The sequence below is a fragment of the Melanerpes formicivorus genome, unplaced genomic scaffold, assembly GCF_026170545.1.
Source record: "Melanerpes formicivorus ecotype bairdi unplaced genomic scaffold, bMelFor1.0.p_v2 SCAF_1, whole genome shotgun sequence".
NCBI classification, from domain to species: domain Eukaryota; kingdom Metazoa; phylum Chordata; class Aves; order Piciformes; family Picidae; genus Melanerpes; species Melanerpes formicivorus.
This window is the reverse complement of record NW_027142353.1, coordinates 29,245,912-29,269,209: the sequence shown is the minus strand read 5'-3', so window position 1 is coordinate 29,269,209 and position 23,298 is coordinate 29,245,912. Positions and strand designations below refer to the sequence as shown.

The 23,298-nt window shown below is 43.6% G+C and overlaps 1 protein-coding gene across 3 annotated transcripts in view; it reads left to right on the top strand.

Annotated features, from left to right (window-relative positions):
• The window catches only part of NPAS2 (neuronal PAS domain protein 2), a 134,170-nt gene that overhangs the window by 91,283 nt on the left and 19,589 nt on the right, over positions 1–23,298 (top strand). For all 3 annotated transcript variants that reach the window (XM_068138457.1, XM_068138446.1, XM_068138440.1), the window contains 9 exons: positions 715–828; positions 11,908–12,026; positions 15,491–15,573; positions 16,458–16,564; positions 17,762–17,909; positions 18,556–18,637; positions 19,316–19,457; positions 20,160–20,266; positions 20,429–20,521. In XM_068138457.1, the coding sequence (XP_067994558.1) occupies positions 715–828; positions 11,908–12,026; positions 15,491–15,573; positions 16,458–16,564; positions 17,762–17,909; positions 18,556–18,637; positions 19,316–19,457; positions 20,160–20,266; positions 20,429–20,521 (995 nt within the window). The remainder of the gene's footprint in view (positions 1–714; positions 829–11,907; positions 12,027–15,490; positions 15,574–16,457; positions 16,565–17,761; positions 17,910–18,555; positions 18,638–19,315; positions 19,458–20,159; positions 20,267–20,428; positions 20,522–23,298) is intronic.

Sequence of the window (23,298 nt, the reverse complement as noted above, 5' to 3'; positions counted from 1 at the left end):
TAATTGATATTTATATTTCAGCCTGTTCAAGATGTTGTTCAGAGATGTGCTAATGTCACATACCTTTGGTTTGCATTATAGTTGAAAAGTATCTGTAAAATCATCGTAATTCTTTTTCAAAGTGCATTTTATTTTTCTTAAGAACTCTTTTACTTGCCTCTAGGAGGTAAGGTCGAGGAAATGAGAAAGCGCACAATCATGTAAGATATAGTGCTGCTTAATATACTGTATGTACAAAACCTGCAGCTGATGGATATTATGCCAAAGTTAATTTAATAGATATTTTGAAGTAATTAGGCATAATTTTTCAGCACAAGGTGTAGCACAGCTGTGAGTTGTGAAAAGCCTAAAAGGGGGGGGGGGGGGGGGGGGGGGGGGGAGTGCAGGGGACAGGGTGTGGAGGGGGGAAGGCTATATCTTCTTCATTACACTGATGCCATGACAGTGTAACTCCTTGTGATGGAAATGGTGGAACAGTAGTCTCCAAGTCTGTCCCTGACATGTGGATGCTGAACAACCTGCATCCCTGCAAGGTGCTTACTTGCAGAGGCTCTGACCCTCCAATGTATCATAGCACATTGGTAGTTAGGACTCTGAGCGCTAACAAGCTGCTCTCATGCCGCCAGTTGTGAGACTGAGGTTGGAAGACACCATTGGTTGTGTTTAGCTTGAATTGTATATTTATTTCTTCTTCTTCTTCTTTTAACAATCCAGCTGACAATGAACTAGAGTTTTATTGTCATCTTCTGAGAGGAAGTTTGAACCCAAAGGAATTTCCAACATATGAATACATAAAATTTGTAGGAAATTTTCGATCTTACAGCAATGGTAAGCTTTAATTGTTGTATAAATGTTACTTTAGCTGTAAAATAAAATATGAGTATTGCTCCATTGAACAGGACAGGCTTGTAACTGAAACATCATGGGGTAAATCTTGCTTCACATGGATTTCGCAGCTGTTTTGCAATAGCTGGACAAATTCCTCTGAAGAGTGAAACTGTGTTAGTTGTTTCTGTTACTGCCCTTCATGTGTTAGCAGTGATCCGGGACTCTGGGTAAGTCTACAGATAATGACAGTTTCAGAGGAGAGTTTGTTTGTGCTCAGTAATAGTGTGCTAAGACTGTACCTATTAGCTAAATAATAAGCTTGCAACCTCATCTGCTATCTTCCATTAAACACAAATGCTGTGTGAGAGCTGATGATCTGCCAAATCTGCCCTCTCACCTGTCTCTGCAAAATTTTGGGGAAAGGCAGCAGTGCTGCATAATTGAGTGCCTGCACTTGTCACCCCTCACTGCAGTTAGGGGTCTCCTGCTGCTGGCATCAGAGTGGCTGAGGACTCTTCCACCCACCTCCCTCTCTAGCTGCCATTTTGCATTCATCTCCAGCACCACAGAACCCAATACTCTCAAAAAAAAAAAAAGAAAGAGAGAGAGAAAGAAAAACAGTCAGCAGTGTTGCTAAAGCACCACAGTCAGCCTCAGGAAACTGTCTTTGAAGGAATGAAGAGCAGAATTTTACCTCACCCATCCCCTAACAGATTGCTGCATGGCCATTAGTGTCAGAAATGAAATACTCTTTTATTACTTTCCCTTCTCCTGCCTGCCCAAGTTTGCTTTAGTTACTTGCCTGATTGAACTCCAGAGTGGCATTTCCAAAGTTGCTGGTATTGTTCCAAATAGGTCATCCTCAGCAAAAAAATTCCCTACCGTGCTTTCCAAAAAACACATGCCACGCTGAGAAAAAAAATGTCCCTGTCCCCATTTAACTTTCTGCTCTTGCTCCACATGACTAGAATAGAAACCTACGTGCAGGATGGAGATATGTATTTCTTGTTTGGTGCCATCTGATTCGAGGCTTTATTTGTATAAAAAATGTAACTGCCTGTATGCTTTCTAGTTTGAATGATGTGAAATGCATCTCTCTGACAGACACACACATCAAGCTGTTCTGTTTTCTAGAGCAGAAACTGGATTTCAGGTGCTGACTCATAAGGATACATCTCTACCAGGGGAATTTCTGATCCATTTTCTTCAAGGATTTTCAGACTTTTATTTTGGTGTGACCTTAATATTGCCCTCTTACCCATTAGGATTTTATATTCCAGCATTTATATCAGTGGCTGTTTCTCAGAAGAAAAGCAAAACTTGCATTACAGCTATCTTCCCTAGCTAAATGCATACAAACTAAATGGAAAAATACTGATTTCCAAAGACCCCATATCATTTTCCAAAGACCCTAGCATACAGTTTTCAAATGAGATGTGCTTTCTGCTTCATTTTTTTTTTTTACATTTTCCCCCCTTTGTGTCACCTTTAGCTAAATCTTCCACTTTCTTTTGTCTCTTACACTTTCTTCCTATTTCTGCTGCAGTCTGACCTTCTGGTTGACAGCCCCTGCTCTGTGAGATAATGCCTTCTGGACCCCTTCCCCTCTCACAGCAGCCTGCCCATCCTGACTTTAGTTTCCCTGGTTCAGTGCAGAACCTGGTCGAAATTACTTGCTTCAGCAGCGTGCTCCAGCACTGCTCTCACTTGGCTGGAGGTTGCCTCCTCTGCTCCCTCCATCAGCCTGTCTTCTAAACCAGCCACAAAACCACCTCCCAGCAAAGTTGGAATCAAGTGCACCAGACTCATGACGTAGCAACAGCAAACTCTGTTTGCTTGGGAGCTGATAACCTTGGGCCAAGGACAGATTGAGCAGCCGCAGGAGGGTGCAAACCCTCGAAGTGGCTGTCATTGGCTCTGCCAGGCTGCCGGCTGCGCCCTGAGCCAGGCACAGAGAACATCAGCTCGAGCAAGCACCCAACAAATGCAGCCATCCTTTGGGCAGCTTTCCAGCCCCAGGGCCGGGGGCAAGCAGCTGGTCTTGAGACATAGATACCTTTGTGCTGGATTCCTGCCTCTGCATGACCATTCACACCCCAGGGCGCCCCATTATCAGGCACCGTCCCCGAGCCCATGCATCTAGGTCTGTCACTTCCCAAATCTGCCAGGAACTGCTCTTTTCCTCCCATTAAATAAATACCCTCACTCTGAGGTGTGAGTGTTGCCAAGAGAGCAAGAATGACAGTGATGGGAAGGGTGGTGGGGGAGAGGACAGTGCTCATCCTGTGTGTGTAGGATCAGCTAGCACCAAACCCTGCATTTGAAGGTGTTTGTGGAGGAAGAAGGCTAAGCTAAAGATAAGAGTTAGCTGGGGGAGAAAGATAGCAATTGCAAATTAAGCCAAATTAGCAGGAGACATTCCCTATGAATGTATTCAAGAATGCTTTTCCCTGTAGCTTTTTCACAGCAGTGGAAGTGTGAGCATGTTTTTACATATGGGAGACTGATACAGGATGTTCTTCTCCAAATACAAATATCTGCCATTCCTTTTATAGCCACCCAATGCCAAATCCTACCTTCATTTCCAATGGTTTTATGAGTGTACTCTGAGTCCACACTGCCTGCACATTCCTGCCACAGTGACACCAGAGCCCCTATGGCTGGAGAGACTCCTTACCCATGGGCAGGCTGTATCCCATCAGGATGCCCTCAGGATAATTAAGTATTCCATTCTTATTAATATAAAGTCATGGCAGTGACAATTCTGACGAATCTTTCACCTTTCCTTCTCCCTTATACTTGCTTGTTGCTCATGTAATGGTGGTGTGTAGGGGAAAGGAGGTCATGCATGCTGGGGTCCCAGTGACCTTGCCCCTTCCCTTAAATAGAATAAATAGAATAAACCAAACCAGGTTGGAAGAGACCTTCAAGATCATTGCGTCCAACCCATCAACCAATCCAACCCACCCAAACAGCTAACCCATGGCACCAAGCACCCCATCAAGTCTCCTCCTGAACACCTCCAATGACGGCGACTCCACCACCTCCTTGGGCAGCCCATTCCAATGGGCAATCACTCTTTCTGTATAGAACTTCTTCCTAACATCCAACCTGAACCTCCCCTGGCACAGCCTGAGACTGTGTCCTCTTGTTCTGGTACTGGGTGCCTGGGAGAAGAGACCATCATCCGCCTGTCTACAACCTCCCTTCAGGTAGTTGTAGAGAGCAATGAGGTCACCCCTGAGTCTCCTCTTTTCCAGGCTGAGCAATCCCAGCTCCCTCAGCCTCTCCTCATAGGGCTTGTGTTCCAAACCCCTCACCAACTTCGTTGCCCTTCTCTGGACTCGTTCCAGCAAGTCAACATCCTTCCTAAACTGAGGGGCCCAGAACTGGACACAGGACTTAAGGTGCGGCCTAACCAGTGCAGTGTACAGGGGCAGAATGACCTCCCTGCTCCTGCTGGCCACACTGTTCCTGATGCAGGCCAGAATGCCATTGGCCCTCTTGGCAGCCTGGGCACACTGCAGGCTCATGTTCAGCCTACCATCAACCAGCACCCCCAGGTCCCTCTCCACCTGGCCGCTCTCCATCCACTCTGACCCCAGCCTGTAGCACTGCATGGGGTTGTTGTGGCCAATGTGCAGAACCCGGCACTTGGATGTGTTCAATCTCATACCGTTGGACTCTGCCCATCTGTGCAGCCTGGCAAGGTCCCTCTGCAGAGCCTCTCCCACCCTCCAGCAGATCAACTCCTGCCCCCAGCTTGGTGTCATCAGCAAATTTACTGATGATGGACTCAATGCCCTCATCCAGATCATCAGCAAAGATGTTAAAGAGGATGGGGCCCAGCACTAATCCCTGGGGCACACCACTAGTGAGTGACTGGTCGCCAGCTGGATGTGGCACCATTCACCACCACTCTCTGGGCTCGGCCCTCCAGCCAGTTCCTAACCCATCGCAGTGTGCTCCTGTCCAAGCCATGGGCTGACAGCTTGGCCAGGAGTTTGCTATGGGGGACGGTATCAAAGGCCTTGCTGAGGTCCAGGTAGACAACATCCACAGGCCTCCCCACATCCACTAGGCGGGTCACCTGATCATAGAAGGAGATCAGGTTGGTCAGGCAGGACCTGCCCTTCCTAAATCCATGCTGGCTGGGCCTGATCCCTTGGCCATCCTGTAAGTGCTGTGTGATTGCACTCAGGATGACCTGTTCCATAATTTTGCCTGGCACTGAGGTCAGGCTGACAGGCCTATAATTCCCTGGCTCATCCAACCGGCCCTTCTTGTGGATGGGCACCACAATGGCCAGCTTCCAGTCCTCTGGGACCTCTCCAGTGAGCCAGGACTGCTGGAAAATGATGGATAGTGGCTTGGCCAGCTCATCTGCCAGCTCTCTCAGTTCCCTTGGATGGATCCCGTCTGGTCCCATGGACTTGTGGGGATCCAAGCTGCTGAGGAGAGTTCCAACCACCTCCTCATGGAACATAGGGAAACTGTGCAGCTCCCTGGCTCCTTCTGCCGCTCTGCAGGCCAGCTGTCAGGAAGACGTTCTGTCGTTCTAGTAAAAATTGCGGCAAAGAAGGTGTTAAGTACCTCTGCCTTTTCCTCATCCTTTGATACAACATTTCCCACTATGTCAACCAAGGAGTGGAGGTTGTATGTTCTTGTATCTTCTCTATTAATGACACTGTGCTTTATGGCTGAGAACATCATACAGAGATGGGTTTGAACTGATTAATTCAAAGGACTGTGGCTTAGAAAACCAGTTAGTCGCTTAGCTGCTCCTCCCTAACTTTACTGGGAGTTCTAGTGCTTTAAAGGGCATTGAACAGAAATGCCAAAGAGATATTCTTTTTCTGCTAAAGTAGAACAAATACCTGATATGTATCAAGGTGACATGTCACCAGGATTGCCATCAGGGAGCCAGACCAAGCACAAACTACATTGAGCTCATGCCACTCCCCCAGAGGAGCAGTCACTGGCATCTTCCCCCATCCCAGAAGAGGTAGGGAGATATATGTGTAGTCCACAGAAGTTGCCTGGGAAAGTTCACATAGCTCAGGGTATGTGTTCAGTCTTTCAGAAGATCACTGTCCTGAGAGCTCCCAAGCTCAGCTATAGCTGGAGGCTAGAGGAGCTGCACAGTCAGGATTAGAAGGAGGGTCCACACTTGCAGTGGTTCCAGGGATGGTGTTTGGGAAGCCATACCCTGTAACCCCTGCTACAAGGACGTTTCTGCAGCTGATTCTACAACAAGGATGTGATACAAGCCACCTGCACATGAGCGAACCCCCGTCATTAGCTGTGCCCCAGCAAGAGCAGCCGACTAGCGAAACAGCAACACAGGCTTTGCAGAGGGACTGCATGAGTCACTGGCTGTGCTAAATCACATACAAGAGATTTGATTTTCCATTTGGGACAATTATATAATCATCATTAATTAAGCTTCAGTGAGAAAAGCAGGACTGTAACCTGATGTAAAGACTTAATAGTCCCTTGAGAGGAGGAGAGGCAGCCCATGGGCCTCTCAGAAGAAGAAGGTGGAGTTCTCTCTTTGCTTCTGTGAGAAATGCCTACTTGGTGTCAGAGCAAGGGGGTTTAGAGGTTCTTTTTATTGTGCAAATAGGAGCTCTTTCCAATCTTTTTGTATATTTCAGGTTGTGGTCCTGTAATCCAGATTTAACATAAGAGATGAATATGTGCAAACATCAGAAGGAGCTGAGTGCTATCACTGTACCCAATGACCAGTAGTACCTGATAAGGGATATGGTCGTGTCACTATCATCATTGCAGTGGCTCCCATCCAATTTTGCCTGAAGGCTGAGAGGGGAGGAAAGTAATAAAGCTAACCCTCAAAAAAGTCCAAGGAAATGCTTAGCTCACAGTATAAAATGTCATATAAATAAATTATTTTACAAAGCCTTTTAATAGCTCACTCTGATAAGAAAAGATAAGGTGAGCTGGATTTATCCCTCCTGTGAAGATTGTTTGTAAACAGAAAGAGATCTCTCATAATTATATAACCAAATATTAGCTTTGTTATCCATTTCTGAGGTGATATACTAGCTTTAAAACTCCTGGAAGGGACAAAGCCAGAGTCATGCCTTTGAAAGTGTTCACTAATATAAAAAGGGCCACCATCATCTTTAAAGCAGCAGATCCATTCTTTCATCCAAAATGCCTGAAGTTTTCCTCTTGAAGAAGGACATAACTGCTACATGAAAAGAGTTCATGATCAAGTAATATAATGAAATATTACAGTAGAATATAAAATCATGCATTTTTTGTACCCAATTACATGGAAACCCAGAAAGTATCTGGTTACTGGATGCTAATAATAGCAGATACTCTACTGTTAGCTGATACATCCCTCGGAGATAAAAATAACCATCAAGAAAATTGTTACACTGAGGAGGAAAAAAAATCTTTTCACTCCCAGAAATACTAATTCAATCTGAGCTCCATTTTAAAAGAAATAAACAGATTTATACAGAAGATACATTGATCTTGAGCCTCCATAAGCATATGAAAAAACAGCTGATAACAGGAATAACTCCAACTGCAACGAATGTTTTGATCAGAACCGACAGCTGCATATTATTATTTGCTATTAACGGTGTCGTCAAAGCTGCAGCTAGCAATCTGCAGTGCTTATGCAGGGCTCTCTACAGGCACTTAAGGAAAAAGACACTATTCCTATCCTGAAGAACTGACTTGGGGTTCCCATCAATGCAGGATGGAAAGGGAAAAAATAGGAGGAGGAAAGAGGAGAGAGTAGATCAGAGCAAACAAGCGATGTATGCACACATCCCTGTTACTTGTCCAAAGCTACAGTCTGGCTTGCCACTAGGACTTAAAATTTTTTCATTATATATACTAACTACTGAATATTCTGTTTATCTGTGGTCTGAATTTATTTACATGAAGCAATATTTTTTTTTTTTTTTCTGGTCTGTTTGGCTTGTATTTTTTGAAATTACTGTTCAGTTTGTTTGGCAGTCACTAAGACTGATTCTTTAAACATTAACATCTACTGAAAAAAATAGGAGGAAGGATTTCTTCTTTCAAATGTCATAAAGGAGAGGTTTGCTGGTTTAGGAGGAATATGTTTTAAACATCCTAAGTTAAAATCAGATGATCCAGCAACTGACTGCTGTACTATCATTAACTGAATAATCTGGCAGATGGGGTTTTTTTAAACATGTTTTTGTTCATTTCATGTGGCATGATTTGTATCCCTAAGGATAGAAATCTTTTTGTCTGTGGTAGTTACAGGCTTGGTTCCTTATATCTATTATTTATTTTTAGCCAATCCCCTGTATATAAGCAGACCAGTTTCTTTCTGTCTTCTTGCATGATATTTGCAGGAAATGTAATACTTCTACAAAATAATTTTGTGGCAGCTGTAGGAGCATTAGGTCTGATAGGTAACCACAAAAACTATTAAATTCATTATAAGGAGCATCAGCTGACTGATATATGTGAGACAACTGTTTCACCTTTCTGATTATTAGGCTTTGTCCCATGACAATCTAATTCCTTACTTAAGGTATTCTGTACAGCTCATTTAATTGTGAAACACATATGCCCTCATTTAACCTAGCCCACCTGTTTATAGCCAGCTTAACATTTTCATCAGGCTCCTTCCAACAAAAGCACTCCAATACCTGTATTTGATTTTTAAATGTTAATATCATCATAGCCTCAGACTTCATCCTATATTCCCATTCCACTAATTTTCTGTGGTGCCTTCAGTCTGCTGCTGAACTTTGCCACTCCAAGGTGTTGTGTGTTTCTTTTAAAGAGGTTTGGAGAACTATAAAGTATGTTTTATTTTTCAGAAGGCACATTTAAAGATTGCAAAGATTTTTGTTGTTGTAGTTGTTGCTTTTGGGTTTGTTTGATTCATGTAATGGCCTCTTGTTTAAGCTACACTTTAAAATTTATCAACAAAAAAGCTGAAATTTGCTGACTGGCTGCAAAAGCAGAGCACAACAGTCAGGGCAGTTAGAGCTGTGGAAAGAATAGATACCAACAAAGTAAGTCAGGCAGCAAAGTTATTCAGAAACAAATATGGGATTTTTTATTTTCAGTTATTGTTTTTTTCAGATCAAGATAAACATTTCAAGGTGGTGGCATCACCAAGGCTTTTAATAGTCTGGACTTTGTCAAAGGCAGTTGAGTATGGAGATGGCACAGTAGCCGTTCAAAGATGGTATATCTTTTAGCCAGGCCAGCTCTGCCTCATCTCCTTCGGCTGATTCATTCCTTGCTGCTGAAGTTCAACATTCCCAAACGTTGCCATGAAATTGCAAATTTACTACATAGCTATCTACACAACAATTACTACCCTTTTAGTATTTCATTTACCTCTTGGTGATATAAACCTACTTTGTAAATGCCACATTCAGGGATACAGTCTGCTCTTTTCTGGGAACGCTCCTCAGGCTCATGGCTGTTTACATCAAGCAGCTGATGTAAAAAGCTATCGATGTCTTTGGTACAACATAGTCTCTACTATATCTCCACTGTCTTCTGCAGCTGCTGTCATTTGCAAGCCCATGGGTTCACTAACAAGGCTGACTTATCATACTGGTACTTGAAAGGCTGAATGTTCTTACCTTATTTTCAGATCCTAGAGCCTAGACTAAAAACATTTGCTACTGAATTTGGCTATTAGAAAGAGAAATGGCCCCATTAACTTCAAACATGACAAGGTATTACATAGTTAACTTGGAAGTAACTTTTTACAAGGTTCTTAATGTGGGTTTATAGCAATCTTATTCATTTTTAAACAGCATTGACTAGAAAATCGACAGAGTTGCACGAAATAATCATATCAGAGATGGATCAATAGCTTTTTACTCCTGTTTCCTGTAGCTCCTAATTCTTTCTTCTTTTTTCTTCCTCTTGTATTAATAATTTCATAGAAACCCTCATATATGCACATAACCCCAGGAGCAGAATGGGAATACATATTCCTAGGAAGTCCCCAGAGCAAGTGTTCTTTGCTGGTGAAAGGAGGAAAATTTTGCCCATATTTTTTATCTCAATATCCAGTCAGCCATGCCCTCCAGACTCAATTGCTAGAGGGGGCTGTAATCTCTGTGGATGTTCACGCCCCCAGATGAGGCATCTTTCTTCCTCTTTATTGGCACAATATATATATTATGCACACAATGGCCTAAATCAGTTAATCATAGGTGTGAATTTTCCTCAGACTACTTACTTTTCTGCCTCATACCCTGTTACCCTTGTTATCAGCTATGTATTGTTATTCAGAGGCTTTCAATAGTTTGAAGTGGATTCCAAAAGCACATGTGATAAATTGAGGCTTCTTCCATCTCTACAATTTATGCTAGTGAACTAAAGTCCAGTGCAGAAGCACACCCTAGAATTAAAAATAAATAATCTGTCCCCAGAGAGATATAAGCCTCTTCATTTTCACTGGAATGGACATGCTTATCCTTAATTTCTCTTATGCAGAAGAGACAAACAGTAGGAAGCTTTCATAAGGTTGTATATAGGGGCCTAATAGAAAGGAAATATAGTTTTGTATTAGCATTTATCCCTGTTAGCTTTAGATTAACTCACTGGTGAACTCTGCTAGATGGGACTATCCTCATGCAAGACAGTCAGCAGGGTAGGGCCCAAAAGGCCAGCCCAGCTCCCACTTCAGCTGAGCACACAGTTTTCTTTTACCACTGTGAGAGTAGGAGTACCAACTCTAAACAGCTCAAATTTGGACAAAGAATTTGCCTGATGACATTCTGACATCAGAGTGTGGGCTAGTTTAAGGCATCACGTTCTTTTGGCAGCACATCTCTGTGGCCAGAGGTGCTTGTGAGCTCTAAAAGCAATGCAAGAGATGTGGAATCATGACAGACATATGTAAAAAGCCATACACAAAATCTGTAGTCACATTGCATCCAGTTTTTCCTTCTGCCCAGTGTTTCAGAAGACACTGGGCCACATGCAGACTCACCAGAAATGCCCATCTCTGGAAGCTAGTGCCATACATGGGATCCTCTTTGCTCTTCTTAGAAACAAAGGAAAACTGAGAACCCTGGGAACAGTTTTCCTTAGACACAGAAATGGATGGTGCACTTCAGCAGTGAGAATCACAAGCAGCCTCTTGCTAGCTCTATGAAACCTTCCTAGCTGAAAGAAGACTTCATTGATCCTAGCTTCCATTGGTGACTTGATGAGCTCTCTTCAGCTGCCTCTCTTGCCATTAGTCTTTTTCACTGCCTCATGGAAGTTAGCGTGCTAGGCATGCTGCTGCATATTTATTTTATTTTATTGTGAGTGGTGAAAAAGATCAATGGGGTGCACGGGGTTTCTTTCCAGAAAGCTGCTTTATACTGTGTAATAATGGTTGGCCTTATTTTTATCAGGATTAACCTGTAAGATTCATACTTGAAGTTAAGCTCTCATGTCTTTCTGCCTAACATGACTGACTTGGATTTAAACATATGCATATCAGAGCACTTCTCTGAATAAAATTAGTATTAGTACATGTCAAGTTGTGGTAGGTTGACAGGCTGATTCTACCTCTATGTGCAAAAGAAAAAGACTCAGGCAAACAGATTGCAGAAGTGGTGGAATGTTTAAATGGAAAAGCAGTGAAAATTTTACAGAGAACCGTAAGCACAGTGACAAAAGAGATTCCAAAGCATACCCACAAGCATCCCATCTCCACCTGAGGGTACACCCAAAACTCCCAGGGCTCCTTCTCTGCACCACACCCCTCCCCCCCAGCCTTGGGCCTAGTCAGTCCCAAGAGGCCGTGAGGTGGCTCACCCCATTACCAGGTAGCAGTGAGGGAAGAGAGAGGAAGTGCAGGACCCCCGCTGATGTCTTATAGGGGAGCAGGGCAGTATGGGATGAAATACCTGGCTTCCTGTGCCCACCACTGGGCTGGACCCTTTTGGGACACCACAGGCGTGGCTTGTGTGGTGGCATTCGGGGGGGGGGGCACCCAGCCTGAACGATCACACAAGCGTGCAAAATATTCAGGGAGAGCAAATTTTCTATAGGGCTTGACTCCATGTCCTGGGTTTTTTTTTCCTTACCTAGTGCCTAACTCCACTTGCAATGGCTTTGACGAGGCTGTCCCAAGGGCTTACAGAACATCCCCGGGAAAGCAGATCTGCTTTGTTGCGACGGTTCGTTTGGCAACACCTCAGTTCTTAAAGGTAAGTGCATACCATGGCTCTCATTCATTTTAGAACTTCTCAACTTTCAGACCGGGTGACACGCAAAGTCCTTAGTTTTGCTAGTTGAATGGATTACAGATATCACATTTCATGCATAAAAGTCCACTGGAGAGGACTATCAGTGCAAGCCAAGATCTCTCAAAGTGGTGTCACTTCTGCCTGCCTTGCACAGGAAATGGAAACTTTTTTGCTCTGGGAAATGCAACGTCACTTTCAAATTGGGTTGTTCATTGCTGCTTTCTGTTCCTGCACTGGGACAGTGTACAGATGGCCACCAATGCTTTCATTTGTGCCCCTCTGTGTCTTTGAGTGACTGCTGATAGTTTCTCTTCTCCCAAATCCTGGCAGCAAGATGTGATAGTAAGTTGCTTGTGGAAATAAAGATAGACCACCCAACCTTGTGCCTGGCACTGCAATTCCCTAATTAGCAAATGTGAGCTACTGAATCAGGTGTCTTGTCCTCAGAGGTTAAGAGGTTTTTATTCTAACTGAGACCTAGCTGGTATGAAATCACTGCTTACTTGGCCTGGTGCCATTACTGCTCTGGGACTTGCAGGGCACCCTTGACTGATTCATGGCCCTGGTAGGAAAGTAGAGTGCCTTCTGAGTAAATGAGGACACTTTCCATAAATCTTAACCACAGTAATCATATTAGCACTAGAGGCTGTGTGGTGGGTTAACGCCCATTCTGGAAACAGGGTGGAGGGCTTGCGAGTGCTTTGCCCTCCATGCAGGGTGTTTTCCCCCTGGGAAACTGAGTCTGTTCCACTCCCCCCTCCCTGCCCAGCTAGGGTATAAAAGGGAGGGCATTGCAGTCATTAGGGCTCCTTTTGGCTCCTGCCTCTCCTGGATGAGAGCTACTGCGCCTGCCTTCCTGCTCCTCTGCCACGTGATTGGGCTTGATCCTTCTCTCTGCTGCCTCCGTGCCTCTTCAGAGAGACTGGTTTTGTATTCTTCTTTGTCCCCCTCCCACCCATCCTTGTTCCTTGCCCTTGTGAACCTTACTTGTTATTGTTTTATATATATGTTTTGTTTTGTTTTGTTGATTTGTTTTGTTTTAAGAAAACTCTTTACCTCTCTACTTCCAAGCCGACTCCAAATTATTGCTTGGTGGATTTGCTCCTTCCTTTTTTTTTTTTTTCCTCTCTGTTGGAAGGGAGGAGGGGGGAGAGGGGGAGAGATTCTCAGCCTTGCCCCCATCTGAGCTCTTAACTCCCAGTTAAGGCTTAAACCACCACAGGCTGGAATTAAGGTTCTCCAGGAACCTTGAAAGCTAATTCCCTTGTCTTTGGGTAGATAACGTCTCAAGATTAATGGGGAAGCAAAATAGGCTGCGTGTAGCAATAAGCTGCCCAGTGTTAGAGAGGATGCAGCTATTGAACAGCCTGCAGAACATGTTAGCTGCCATGAAAACCAAGACACCAATCACTTCAGTTTGTCTGGATGACTGACTTAACCCTTTCCGGCTTAGGAGGGCAGAATTAGCATTTCACTTGCACATAGCAATGTTTGCATGTTGCACCTTGAACTTTACAGTGTGTTCTTGGCATCAGTAAGGATTCTGACATATACTGGATTGGGAAGGAGAGGGGAATTTAAGGTACGCTTGAAAGCTTTTGCCTCTGTGTTGCAAGCAACTTCAACTTTGTGAGCATTGATATGTATCAAGGAAACACTTGATGACAGCACACCTCAGCTTGTCTTCCTGTCCCTGGAGGTTTTAAAGCATTGATGATCTGAAAGACTTCTCTTCCCAGGAGGGACCGCAGAGACAACAGGAGGGTGTTACTGAGTCCACAGCACAAGGGATCACAACACCAGAGAGCAAGGGGACAGTAGCATTAGGGCCAGTGACCAGGTTGTCCTTATCAGTGATGAATGAGACCCTCCTGCAGGAGAGACATGGGGGACATTTGTAACACTGGATACCAACTCCTGAGCATAGATGCTGGCAAGTCTCAGGCCAGGAGTCTCCAGGCTGACTCTAGGCAGCTTGTGTATCTGTAACTGTCCCTGCAAACTGTCAGTGGGAGAGGAGAGGTCAGCAGAGGGGAGCTGTGAGCAGGCTAGTAGTTGGCCATGGGGCTCACAGACAGTCCCAGTGTGTGCACAAGTGTGCACCATGATGCCATCCTTCCTTCTCTTCCCACCTCCCAAACACTCACCAACGGCCTCCTGATCCTCATTCCCTATGAAATAAGGATGTCCTGCCATAACAAACAGCCCTAAGCCTTGCCTCCTGTAATTCACTTACTAATGATTGTTTGTTATCATGAGCACCAAGGGCTGTTGTGAGTCTTAAGAGCCAGCTTCATCACTGCAGAAGTAAAGTGCAAGCCAAAACCCACTGCCTTTCACCTGCCTGACCAGCCTGTGCAGGTTGCCTCTGCAGCTATTGAGCGAGAAGGAGAGTGTGTCCCTTTCTCAAAGAGAGCTTGGAGGGCAGACATGCAAACGAGCCAGGCAAGGGCAGTGGGTATCTTTAGTAACACAAAGAGAGTGAGGAAATTCAGGTGGGACCAAGCCCAGGCTGGATGTTAGGAAGGAGTACCACTCCTCAGGACAATGGGTAGCACAACCACCACATCCTGGGTACTGCTTCAAAGCCATGAAAACTTAGGCACCTCACGTGTCTCCAGTTAGTCATCTGCTCTATCACCCAATGACCTCCACTGCCCAGAGCAGAAGAATCTAGAAAAGGAAAGGAGATGCCATAGGTTGAAATGGAAATAGATTTAATAAAATAATAATTTAAAAATCTAATATAAGTACTAATATTAATATAAAGTACACAAAGTTATACTTGGTCCATGTAGTGATCACGAGCTGTGCGAATGCTTGTCAGGCACTGTGAGTGTGACAGTCACAGCAAACAGGAGCATAGGCCTCAGGAGTAGAATGACAGGTGAGATCCTCCAGGGATGATGACCATTGAGGAACAGAGACCATCCCCACAAACTCAACATTACAGGGAGAAAGATGCTTATGGTACAGAATACTTCTGTTGACCATCTTGGGTCAGCTGCTTTGGCTTTCCCCACTTCCCTGCTTTAGTACATGGCTAACTCAAAACTGCTAAAGAGCTTGATCACTATGGAGACCTGCATACCAAAGCTGGCCACAAACAAAACTGTCCTATCAACTTTGTTGTCGACGAATCAGGTTCTTCCGTTTTATCAAAAGTGCAGCTTTCCTGAATGGAAATTTGGTTCTGTGGTTCTATCCCAGAGAAATCAGGACACTGAGGAACAGCCTCAGCTCTTAAGTCCATGCACATCACATATTCTTCCCAACTCCTGCAAAAATGTTGGCAGTGGTATATACAATAGATTGCTCTCTGGAATTGCCTCTATTTCCTCCTCTTACACACTGTGTATTTATAGTTAACAAAAGCTAGGTGAAGCTGCCAGTCGGTCACTAAGTTGCTTTTCTTCACCATACAGGAGATGTGCATCATAGAAGAACCTCTAGAAGAATTCACATCAAGACACAGTCTGGAGTGGAAATTTTTATTTCTGGATCACAGGTTGGTGACAAGAAAAGCACTCTTGGCTGTGCTTGATGCTTGTCTACAGCTATTTTCATAAGAGGAGTTCTCTCAAATAGCATTATGTTTCACATCTAAATTGCATGAGCAGAAGGGCAATTCCTACAAAAGAGTATATTTACTATTTTACCCTGCATTTATTTTTATCAACCTTTTAAAAACAAAACTACTCTCCTTCTCAGGCCAAACTTGTAATTAGCTTGTTCTTGTTTCCTTTAAAATTATCAATGGACCAAAGCCTGTCACACAACAAAATCATCTAATTAATATACAGCTGCAGAAATCATTCCTTCCAAATCCAGCCATTGATTGTGTGTGTACAATTCCCACTGAGATACGGAGGGAATGTCTGTGCTGGCCTGAGGCAACCATACTGGCAAAGGTACAAAGCAACTGCCTCAGCACACCACTGATGAGCTTTGCAGGCACCCAGGAAAGCAGCACAGTTGATCTCACCTCCTACCTCCCCAGTCCTGGGGGATGGTGGCTTCTTATCACCTTGTAACACATTAGTCTCCTGCGCAAGGCACATGTGAGCTGCAGCAGAGTCCCTGACCAAGGAATAGTTACAAGTGGCTCCCTCACAGTGGACTCTTGTATGAAGCTGAATTGCTTTTCTCAAGCACATTTTCCCTGGGAAGATGGTGTTGTCATCGCCTCGTCCCTGGTGGGGTTGGTGGCTGCCGGCACTGTTGTGCCCAGCTGGGCATCACGGGCACAAAGTGTTCCCTGGTTCCTTGTGAGAGACAACTGTACACTGATGAGCGAGAGCAGATGTGGTATTTTTGCATATTCATGTCAATACATAGAACTGCTGTTTCTTTTGTGGCTTATGAATTCACCTATATTGTGCCTAACTGCAGAGCACCGCCAATTATAGGATACTTGCCTTTTGAAGTGCTGGGTACTTCTGGTTACGACTATTACCATATAGACGACCTAGAGCTGCTAGCAAGGTGCCATGAACATTGTAAGTATTGCATAGCCCAGGTTCCTGTGGAGTCACAGGACACTTCTTTCAGTGAAATGTATTTTCAGTTAAAATTGATTTAAACTTGGAAGGAGAGGTTTGACCCTTGCTTCACATGTGTATATCTTAGTGGTGTTATAGCAGATTGAGGGGACCACAGCTGATTGGTGTCTGGGCTAGACTTCTCAAGCTCTGAAAAACACAATTTTATCTTCTCTATCCCCAGACACAGTCAGTGTGCCTCACTGCATGGATAAAATACACCAGATCAGGCACCTGCTTTACTAGTAAAGAATATAGAGGAATAGCTCAGGCAATCTCAGAGGGGATCTTATTTTGTAAAATTCTTGCAGATTATTTACCCTAATGTCCATTTTATATATGGCATTACCTGTGATTATTCAAATATAGTCTATTAAGATTTAAATGAAAAACTCTTTCACTAAGTAAAGAAAATGAGGCAATGCTTTTCAAATATTTGCTAACAGAACTGGCTGGAGCGTCTCAGTTTGCCATCTCTGGGCAACCTGAAAATATCCTATCAACATTAGTTTTTATATGTTCACATTAACATATAGAAAGGCTAAATATGTGTGTGGTTGGGAACCCCCTGAAATAACTGGAGGGAAAGGCAAACATTAATTTTGACAGCAAATCTTTAAAACCCATATTACACTCCAGCTTACTGCATTTTGAATTCTTGTCAGTCTGTGAATTTTCTGTTTCAAATGATTTTTGTCTTTGCACAATGTTATCTGCTACACTAATTTCATTCTGAATCCATCTGCTCACAATACTCTTTCAAGAATTTTTACAATGTACTTTTCTGCTAGAGAACTTAAGATGATCACTCTTAGAAATTAATCCCAGATGGCTAATTAAGTACTATGTGATCAGCACATAAACCATGGTAAGATATATATTTAAATTGTAGCAGATATTACTGTATTAGTGTCCATAGTTAAGGTTAATTGTATTGTGCAGGAATGTACCATTTGAAGTGTCAGAAAAAGTTACCTAATGATGTAGATACTTGCTCTGTCATAAGACTGAGAGGACTAGTCACTCAAAAGGTGCTTAGACTCTTACCTCCTTGGGGAATCAATGGGTCCATAGATACCTTTGTCATACTTCACATTTCATGCCATTTTCCTGTCATAAATTGTGCTCCAACTTGTGTGTATTTTCTGCTGACAGTGATGCAGTTTGGCAAAGGGAAGTCGTGCTGCTATCGGTTTCTGACCAAAGGACAGCAGTGGATCTGGCTTCAGACCCATTACTATATCACCTACCACCAGTGGAACTCCAAGCCAGAGTTCATTGTGTGCACACACATGGTGGTAAGGTATGGAAAAATCCTATCAACCGGTGAGGGCAAAAAGGACAGTAAGATACGGGCATCTTCATGACTGCCAAAATTCTGTTTTAGAAAAAAATGGTATCTTTTATGTAGCAAAAAAAGAAGACTGAACTCTATGAAGGGAGGTGGTTAAGAAAAGACTGGATGAGGCACTTGGTGCCATGGTCTAGTTGATTAGTTGGGGTTGGGTGAGCGGTTGGACTTGATGATCTTGGAGGTCTCTTCCAACCTGGTTGATTCTGTGTTTCTGTGATATGTTCATTATAGAAAAATGATCAGACTAAACCTTACTTTATCTTAAGCTTTATTTGTCAATCAGGAGTTTAGGGGCAGATGAACTTAAAATTTTCCATTTTGTGCAAAAAATAGGAAATAGATGCCCTAACTATTCTTGTAATTAGTTAAGCTCTAATCCTTATACTGTTCTTCCAAGAGATGTGTGGAATTTTCCAGTGAAGTGATAAAGTGGTTGTAGGCTGTGAACTTGACCTTTAAATATACTTCTTTAAGCTATTAACCTGTAATTTAACTTGTAAAATGTTACAATCATTTGCTTCTTTATTTGCTTACAGCCCATTTTATGAACTATAGCAGTACTGTGTTGACACATACAATTATATTTTGCATTCAGTTATGCAGATGTTCGGGTGGAGAGGAGACAGGAGATGGGCTTGGTAGAAGTGTCCTCAGAGGTCGTGTCCTCAGCACTAAAGGTACAAAGAGAAAAGTTTTTTCCTGTGAATATATGTAGCAATCACAACTCATTCCTATGGTAACATCACTGAAGACTCCAGCATTGTCTTTCTGGGTGAATTCCCTCAACTAGAATTCACTGATTACTGGAATAATTTTAAAGTAAATTGGATAAGCTTATGAAAGGATAAACCTGGAGATTAGTAACAGCCACAAATTAAGTGGAACACGGGCAGGGGCAATGTGAGATATCGCTACCTTTCCTTGCAAGGTACAGTTTAAAGATTAATTTGGACATGTTCTGGCAAACAGCCTTCTTGACTGCCTCTTGGTGATCTGCTGAGGGAAGAAAGAAAAGCTCCTCCTTGGTGCACAGCTGAGTATCTCACAGAGGTTGCAGCTTCTGTCACATTCAAATTAAGAAAAAGCTACAGTTTCAGGCACAAAATTACTATGGCAGTAGCTTGCTATTTATTTCCAACTCTGTGATAGCTCTTTATAAAATGCTTTAGTTGCACACTATTTGGAAGAGATGCTGACACCCGCGCCTAGGTCTTCTGCTGGCCTACCTAGAATTAGTTCTGCTCAAGTTGTTTTAGACCAGGCAAAGAACTGGACATGCAACCATCACTAAATGTTTTTCAACATGTTTTTATCCTGACATGCAATAGCTATTCCCTTTTCCTGGTTTGTTTTAGGACAGCAGTGCCAGCTTGGATCCTGAACAGCACTTTAATGCACTTGATATTGGTGCCTCAATCCTCAACGCTAGTCGGACACCCTCAGTGTCATCCAGGAGCTCACCAAAATCTTCCCACACACCCAAGTCAGATCCAGCATGTGAGTAGCATTCTTTGGTTATTGCATTATTTTCAGTTTAACAAAGTTACAGAGTATGTGCCTATTGTGGCAGTTCCGTAGATGCTAATTTGACAGTTACTTACAAGGTATCAACGACATGTGTTTGTCACTGACAACAAAGTACAAAATCTGAACTAATGACATCCAAGAGGGAAGGTTCAAGAGCATCCACTTATACACTGTAAAATGAGTAGCAGGACTAGCTGTGAGACCTGCTGTTGTAATCTGTTATGAAAATCAGGACTTGCAACACGACTAGACTTACATGAGTAATAACAGTCTGTGGGCAATTCTACCTGCCCAAGATACAGGATACACTGGCCTTTATTTGGGCACACATTATACACTCTTTCTGCTTCCTGGTCTGGAAGAAAAGCCACTGAGCTGACCTAAATTTACAGTTATTCAGCCCATATAAAGGGAGTTGCATCTGTTTTAGAACAGCTCGTGGGTGCTTTTGCTCCATCCACTGGAGCACAGAATCATAATCTGTCTCTTTTATCTTTGCCCTGGCCCTCCTTATCAGTTTAATTTTACTGCCATTGAAGTCAACAAGAACAGCCTTGACTCCCACTGGAACTTAGCCGGGACACAACCATTTCTAGCTAGGTCTCCTTGTAATTCTCACTTGAAAGGGGTATGATTCCCGTGTGTGCAAACTCACCAATACTTCCCTTGCAGCTACACCAACAAAGCTGGTTGCAGAGTCCAACACTCCCTTGCCAAGAACACCAAGCACGCAGCAGGATTTATCTGTGCATAGACTCAGTCAACCTGCTACTCTTCAGGTAACTTCACAGTCATCTAAACAGGCAGACAGTATAAAGTATGTGCCATATATGCAGCTTAGCAGATAAAAATTACTTATGCAAAAGCCATGGCATTAGAAGAAACCTAAACCTTAAAGGGGGCAGACTTATAAATACAGTTTTGTTTTGTTTCCAACCTAGGTTTCTTTGCCTTCTCAGGCTCCATGTGAGCTTCTCCCACAGCAGTTGCTGCCTCAGGCAACTCTGCAAAATCAGACTGCACCTCTGGCACAGGTTAGTTGGGGATTCAGAAGTGGAATAGGTTACTTGCCTTTATTCTGAAATTTTCTGCTTTCATCTAGTAAATAAATTCGAGTCCACGTTTTGGGGCACTTTGAGGTTACCTCCTTAGCAACCAACATCTGCAGATCTACCAGCTCTCAAAGCAGCTTAAAATAGTGTGGAAAAGTAATCTGAATTTAACACTTGTGTTTAAACATGGAACTGCATACAGGCATTTAGAGCAAAAGCCCAGGCTCGGGTACATACAGGTTCAGGTGCACAAACATATCTATTTCATAGGAGGACCGTAATGGGTTAAATCAAAACCTGTCCGTTCCCGTAACACAGAAGTGAGGGGAAAAACAACAACAGACAAAGAAACCCTGAGACAAAGAGAGCGAGATAGGAGTTTACTGAATAAATGAGAATACAATGCACAATTACTTTAGCCTATCTGCAGAAAAAGCAAGGTGGAAAGCAGAAGCAAGCACGCTAAAAGCCCAAGCCAGGGAGCCACTCCCCCATTCCTCCCTGTCCCACTGCCATCACAGCAGAAGAGAGCAAACACCCAAAACTCAGAACCCCAAAGCAGCAACCAGAACTGGAAGTCTCCTATGTTATAACCTGAACTTCAAACCCCACAATACATTGCTCCAGCCAGCACTTTCATTTTGAGGTCAGCATGAGGCAGGATGGCATGAATAGCAGCAGACTGAAACTCAACCTATGACAAAGACAAAACCAAAAAGATAGAGGAAGTGTTTTAAGCTTTGCTTCTACAGCTCCCATCAAAATCAAGGTCACAATGAGAAATAAAAACAAACTGAAAAATTAACAAAGATTCAGTCCTCCCAGAAAAGTCTGTTTGTCTGTGCTGATGCAGAACTAACCAACAATAAGGGACATACAAACGCAACAAAACCCTTTTTGTGAGTGTGCAAGTAACAATGAGGTTGCTGCTAGAGACAGATTTCTCCAGCTGAATTTATTAACCCCTACCTCAAAAGCAGGTGATGGCCAAAAAAGACACTTTGGTGTTTCATTTGCAGTGGCTTTTGAAGGGACAAATTGGAGTACCAGGTTCTCTTTACACTGTTCCTCTCTTGTGGTCATCCTGTGATGATGCACCCCATCACCTGCTGATTTTAGAAATTATATAGGCCTGGATCTAGGACTCTTCTACTATTGGTACCCTAAGCTCCATCACAAGATCCCAGAGTTTCTTCTTGTAGTATATAAAATGCAGAAAGTCCTGGAGATCCCTGCTTTAAAATAACAAAATGTCATTTGTGATGGGTTGAGGCAGATCCCCTCCCCACCACGGGCAAAAATGAGACTCAGACAAACGGATTGCAAAAGTGGTGGAAAGTTTAAATGGAAAGTGGTGAATGTTTACAGAGAGCCAGAAGCACAGTGACAAAAGAGATCCCAAGGCACACCCAGAAACATCTCATCCTCACCTGAGGGTACACCCAAAACCCCACCAGGGCTCTTTCTTCCCCCCTCCCTTCCACTGCTAGGCTAATCTCAGCTGGCCAGATCTGAGATTGCCCTTCCCCCCAGCCCTGGGCCTAGCCAGGCCCAAAAGGCCAGGAGACACCCCCCAAGTTACCAGGTGGTGGCAAGGGAAGAAAAGAGAAAGTGTCAGGACCCCTACTGAGATCTTAGAGTGGAGCAGGCTATTATGGGATGAAATACCTGGCTTCCTGTGTCCACCCACTGGCTGGATTCCTTTGGGATACAGGAAGCGTCCCTCATATGAACACAGCAGGGGGCACCCAGCCCAAACTGCAACAATCTTGTATGTTTAATATTCTTTTCACAACTCCTCATCAGCTTGCAGTGAAGAAACAGCATATCTGCTCTGAGCATTCCTTTTATTTTACAAATAGTTCTCTCCGCTACTCATTAATGCATTTCCAAACATCATTTATTTTATTATAAACCCATGTCTGTTTTGTTTGACTTTTTTCTACCTCCCTTTCCTATCCATCAAAGCTCTTTGTGAAGAGATGCTTTACAGTCATTTACTTCCCAGTAAAACAATCTTACTGACATGCCAGCTCCATTTCTTCACTGCCAAATCTGAAAGCCATCCAGTGGCACGTCCACAGGTTAAGCCTCTTCGGGCTGGCTAAATCTCTGTCAAAGGAAGAAGGTTGGCTCAAGTCTGTCTACACAAGCCACCCTCTTCTTGACTGGCAGCAAAGTCACAGAAATGCTCCTGGCAAAGCTCAAGGTGGACCTTCACTTGGTGTGGAGCAGGGAAATAGAACCAGGACATTGCAGCTCAGGTTGCTGAGGCTCACAGTCCATAGCGATACTCCTGGCAAAGGTATCAGTTCTCCACAGTTTTGGATGATTTTCCTAAACTATTAGTCACTTTCTTCAATTGCTTACCTCCCACCTTTATATAATAAACATTCCAGCCCACAGCAAGGTAATCGATTATTTAAAAGACAAGGTGCCTGCAGTGCAAAGCAAATGAGTGAGGAAACCCAAGTAGATACATGTGCTTCCCACCACGAACATTGCCTCGGTTTCCTAGTTGACCATTTCCCTGCAGTTTAGTGGCAGAACACAAGCTCATTGCTTTTATAAATAGCCTGGACAGGTGCTGTGCTGGCAGTCCATGAAGAGGGGCTGTACAGGTTGTTCCCCATTGCCTTTCTGCCACTCAAATTCAGCTGAAGGTCACTGATGGTGGGAACTGAAAGGCGCTGTGTGAGCCTGGCCACGCAGAGTCCCAGCACTCTGACAAGCATCCTTGCCGCTAACATTTGGCTATG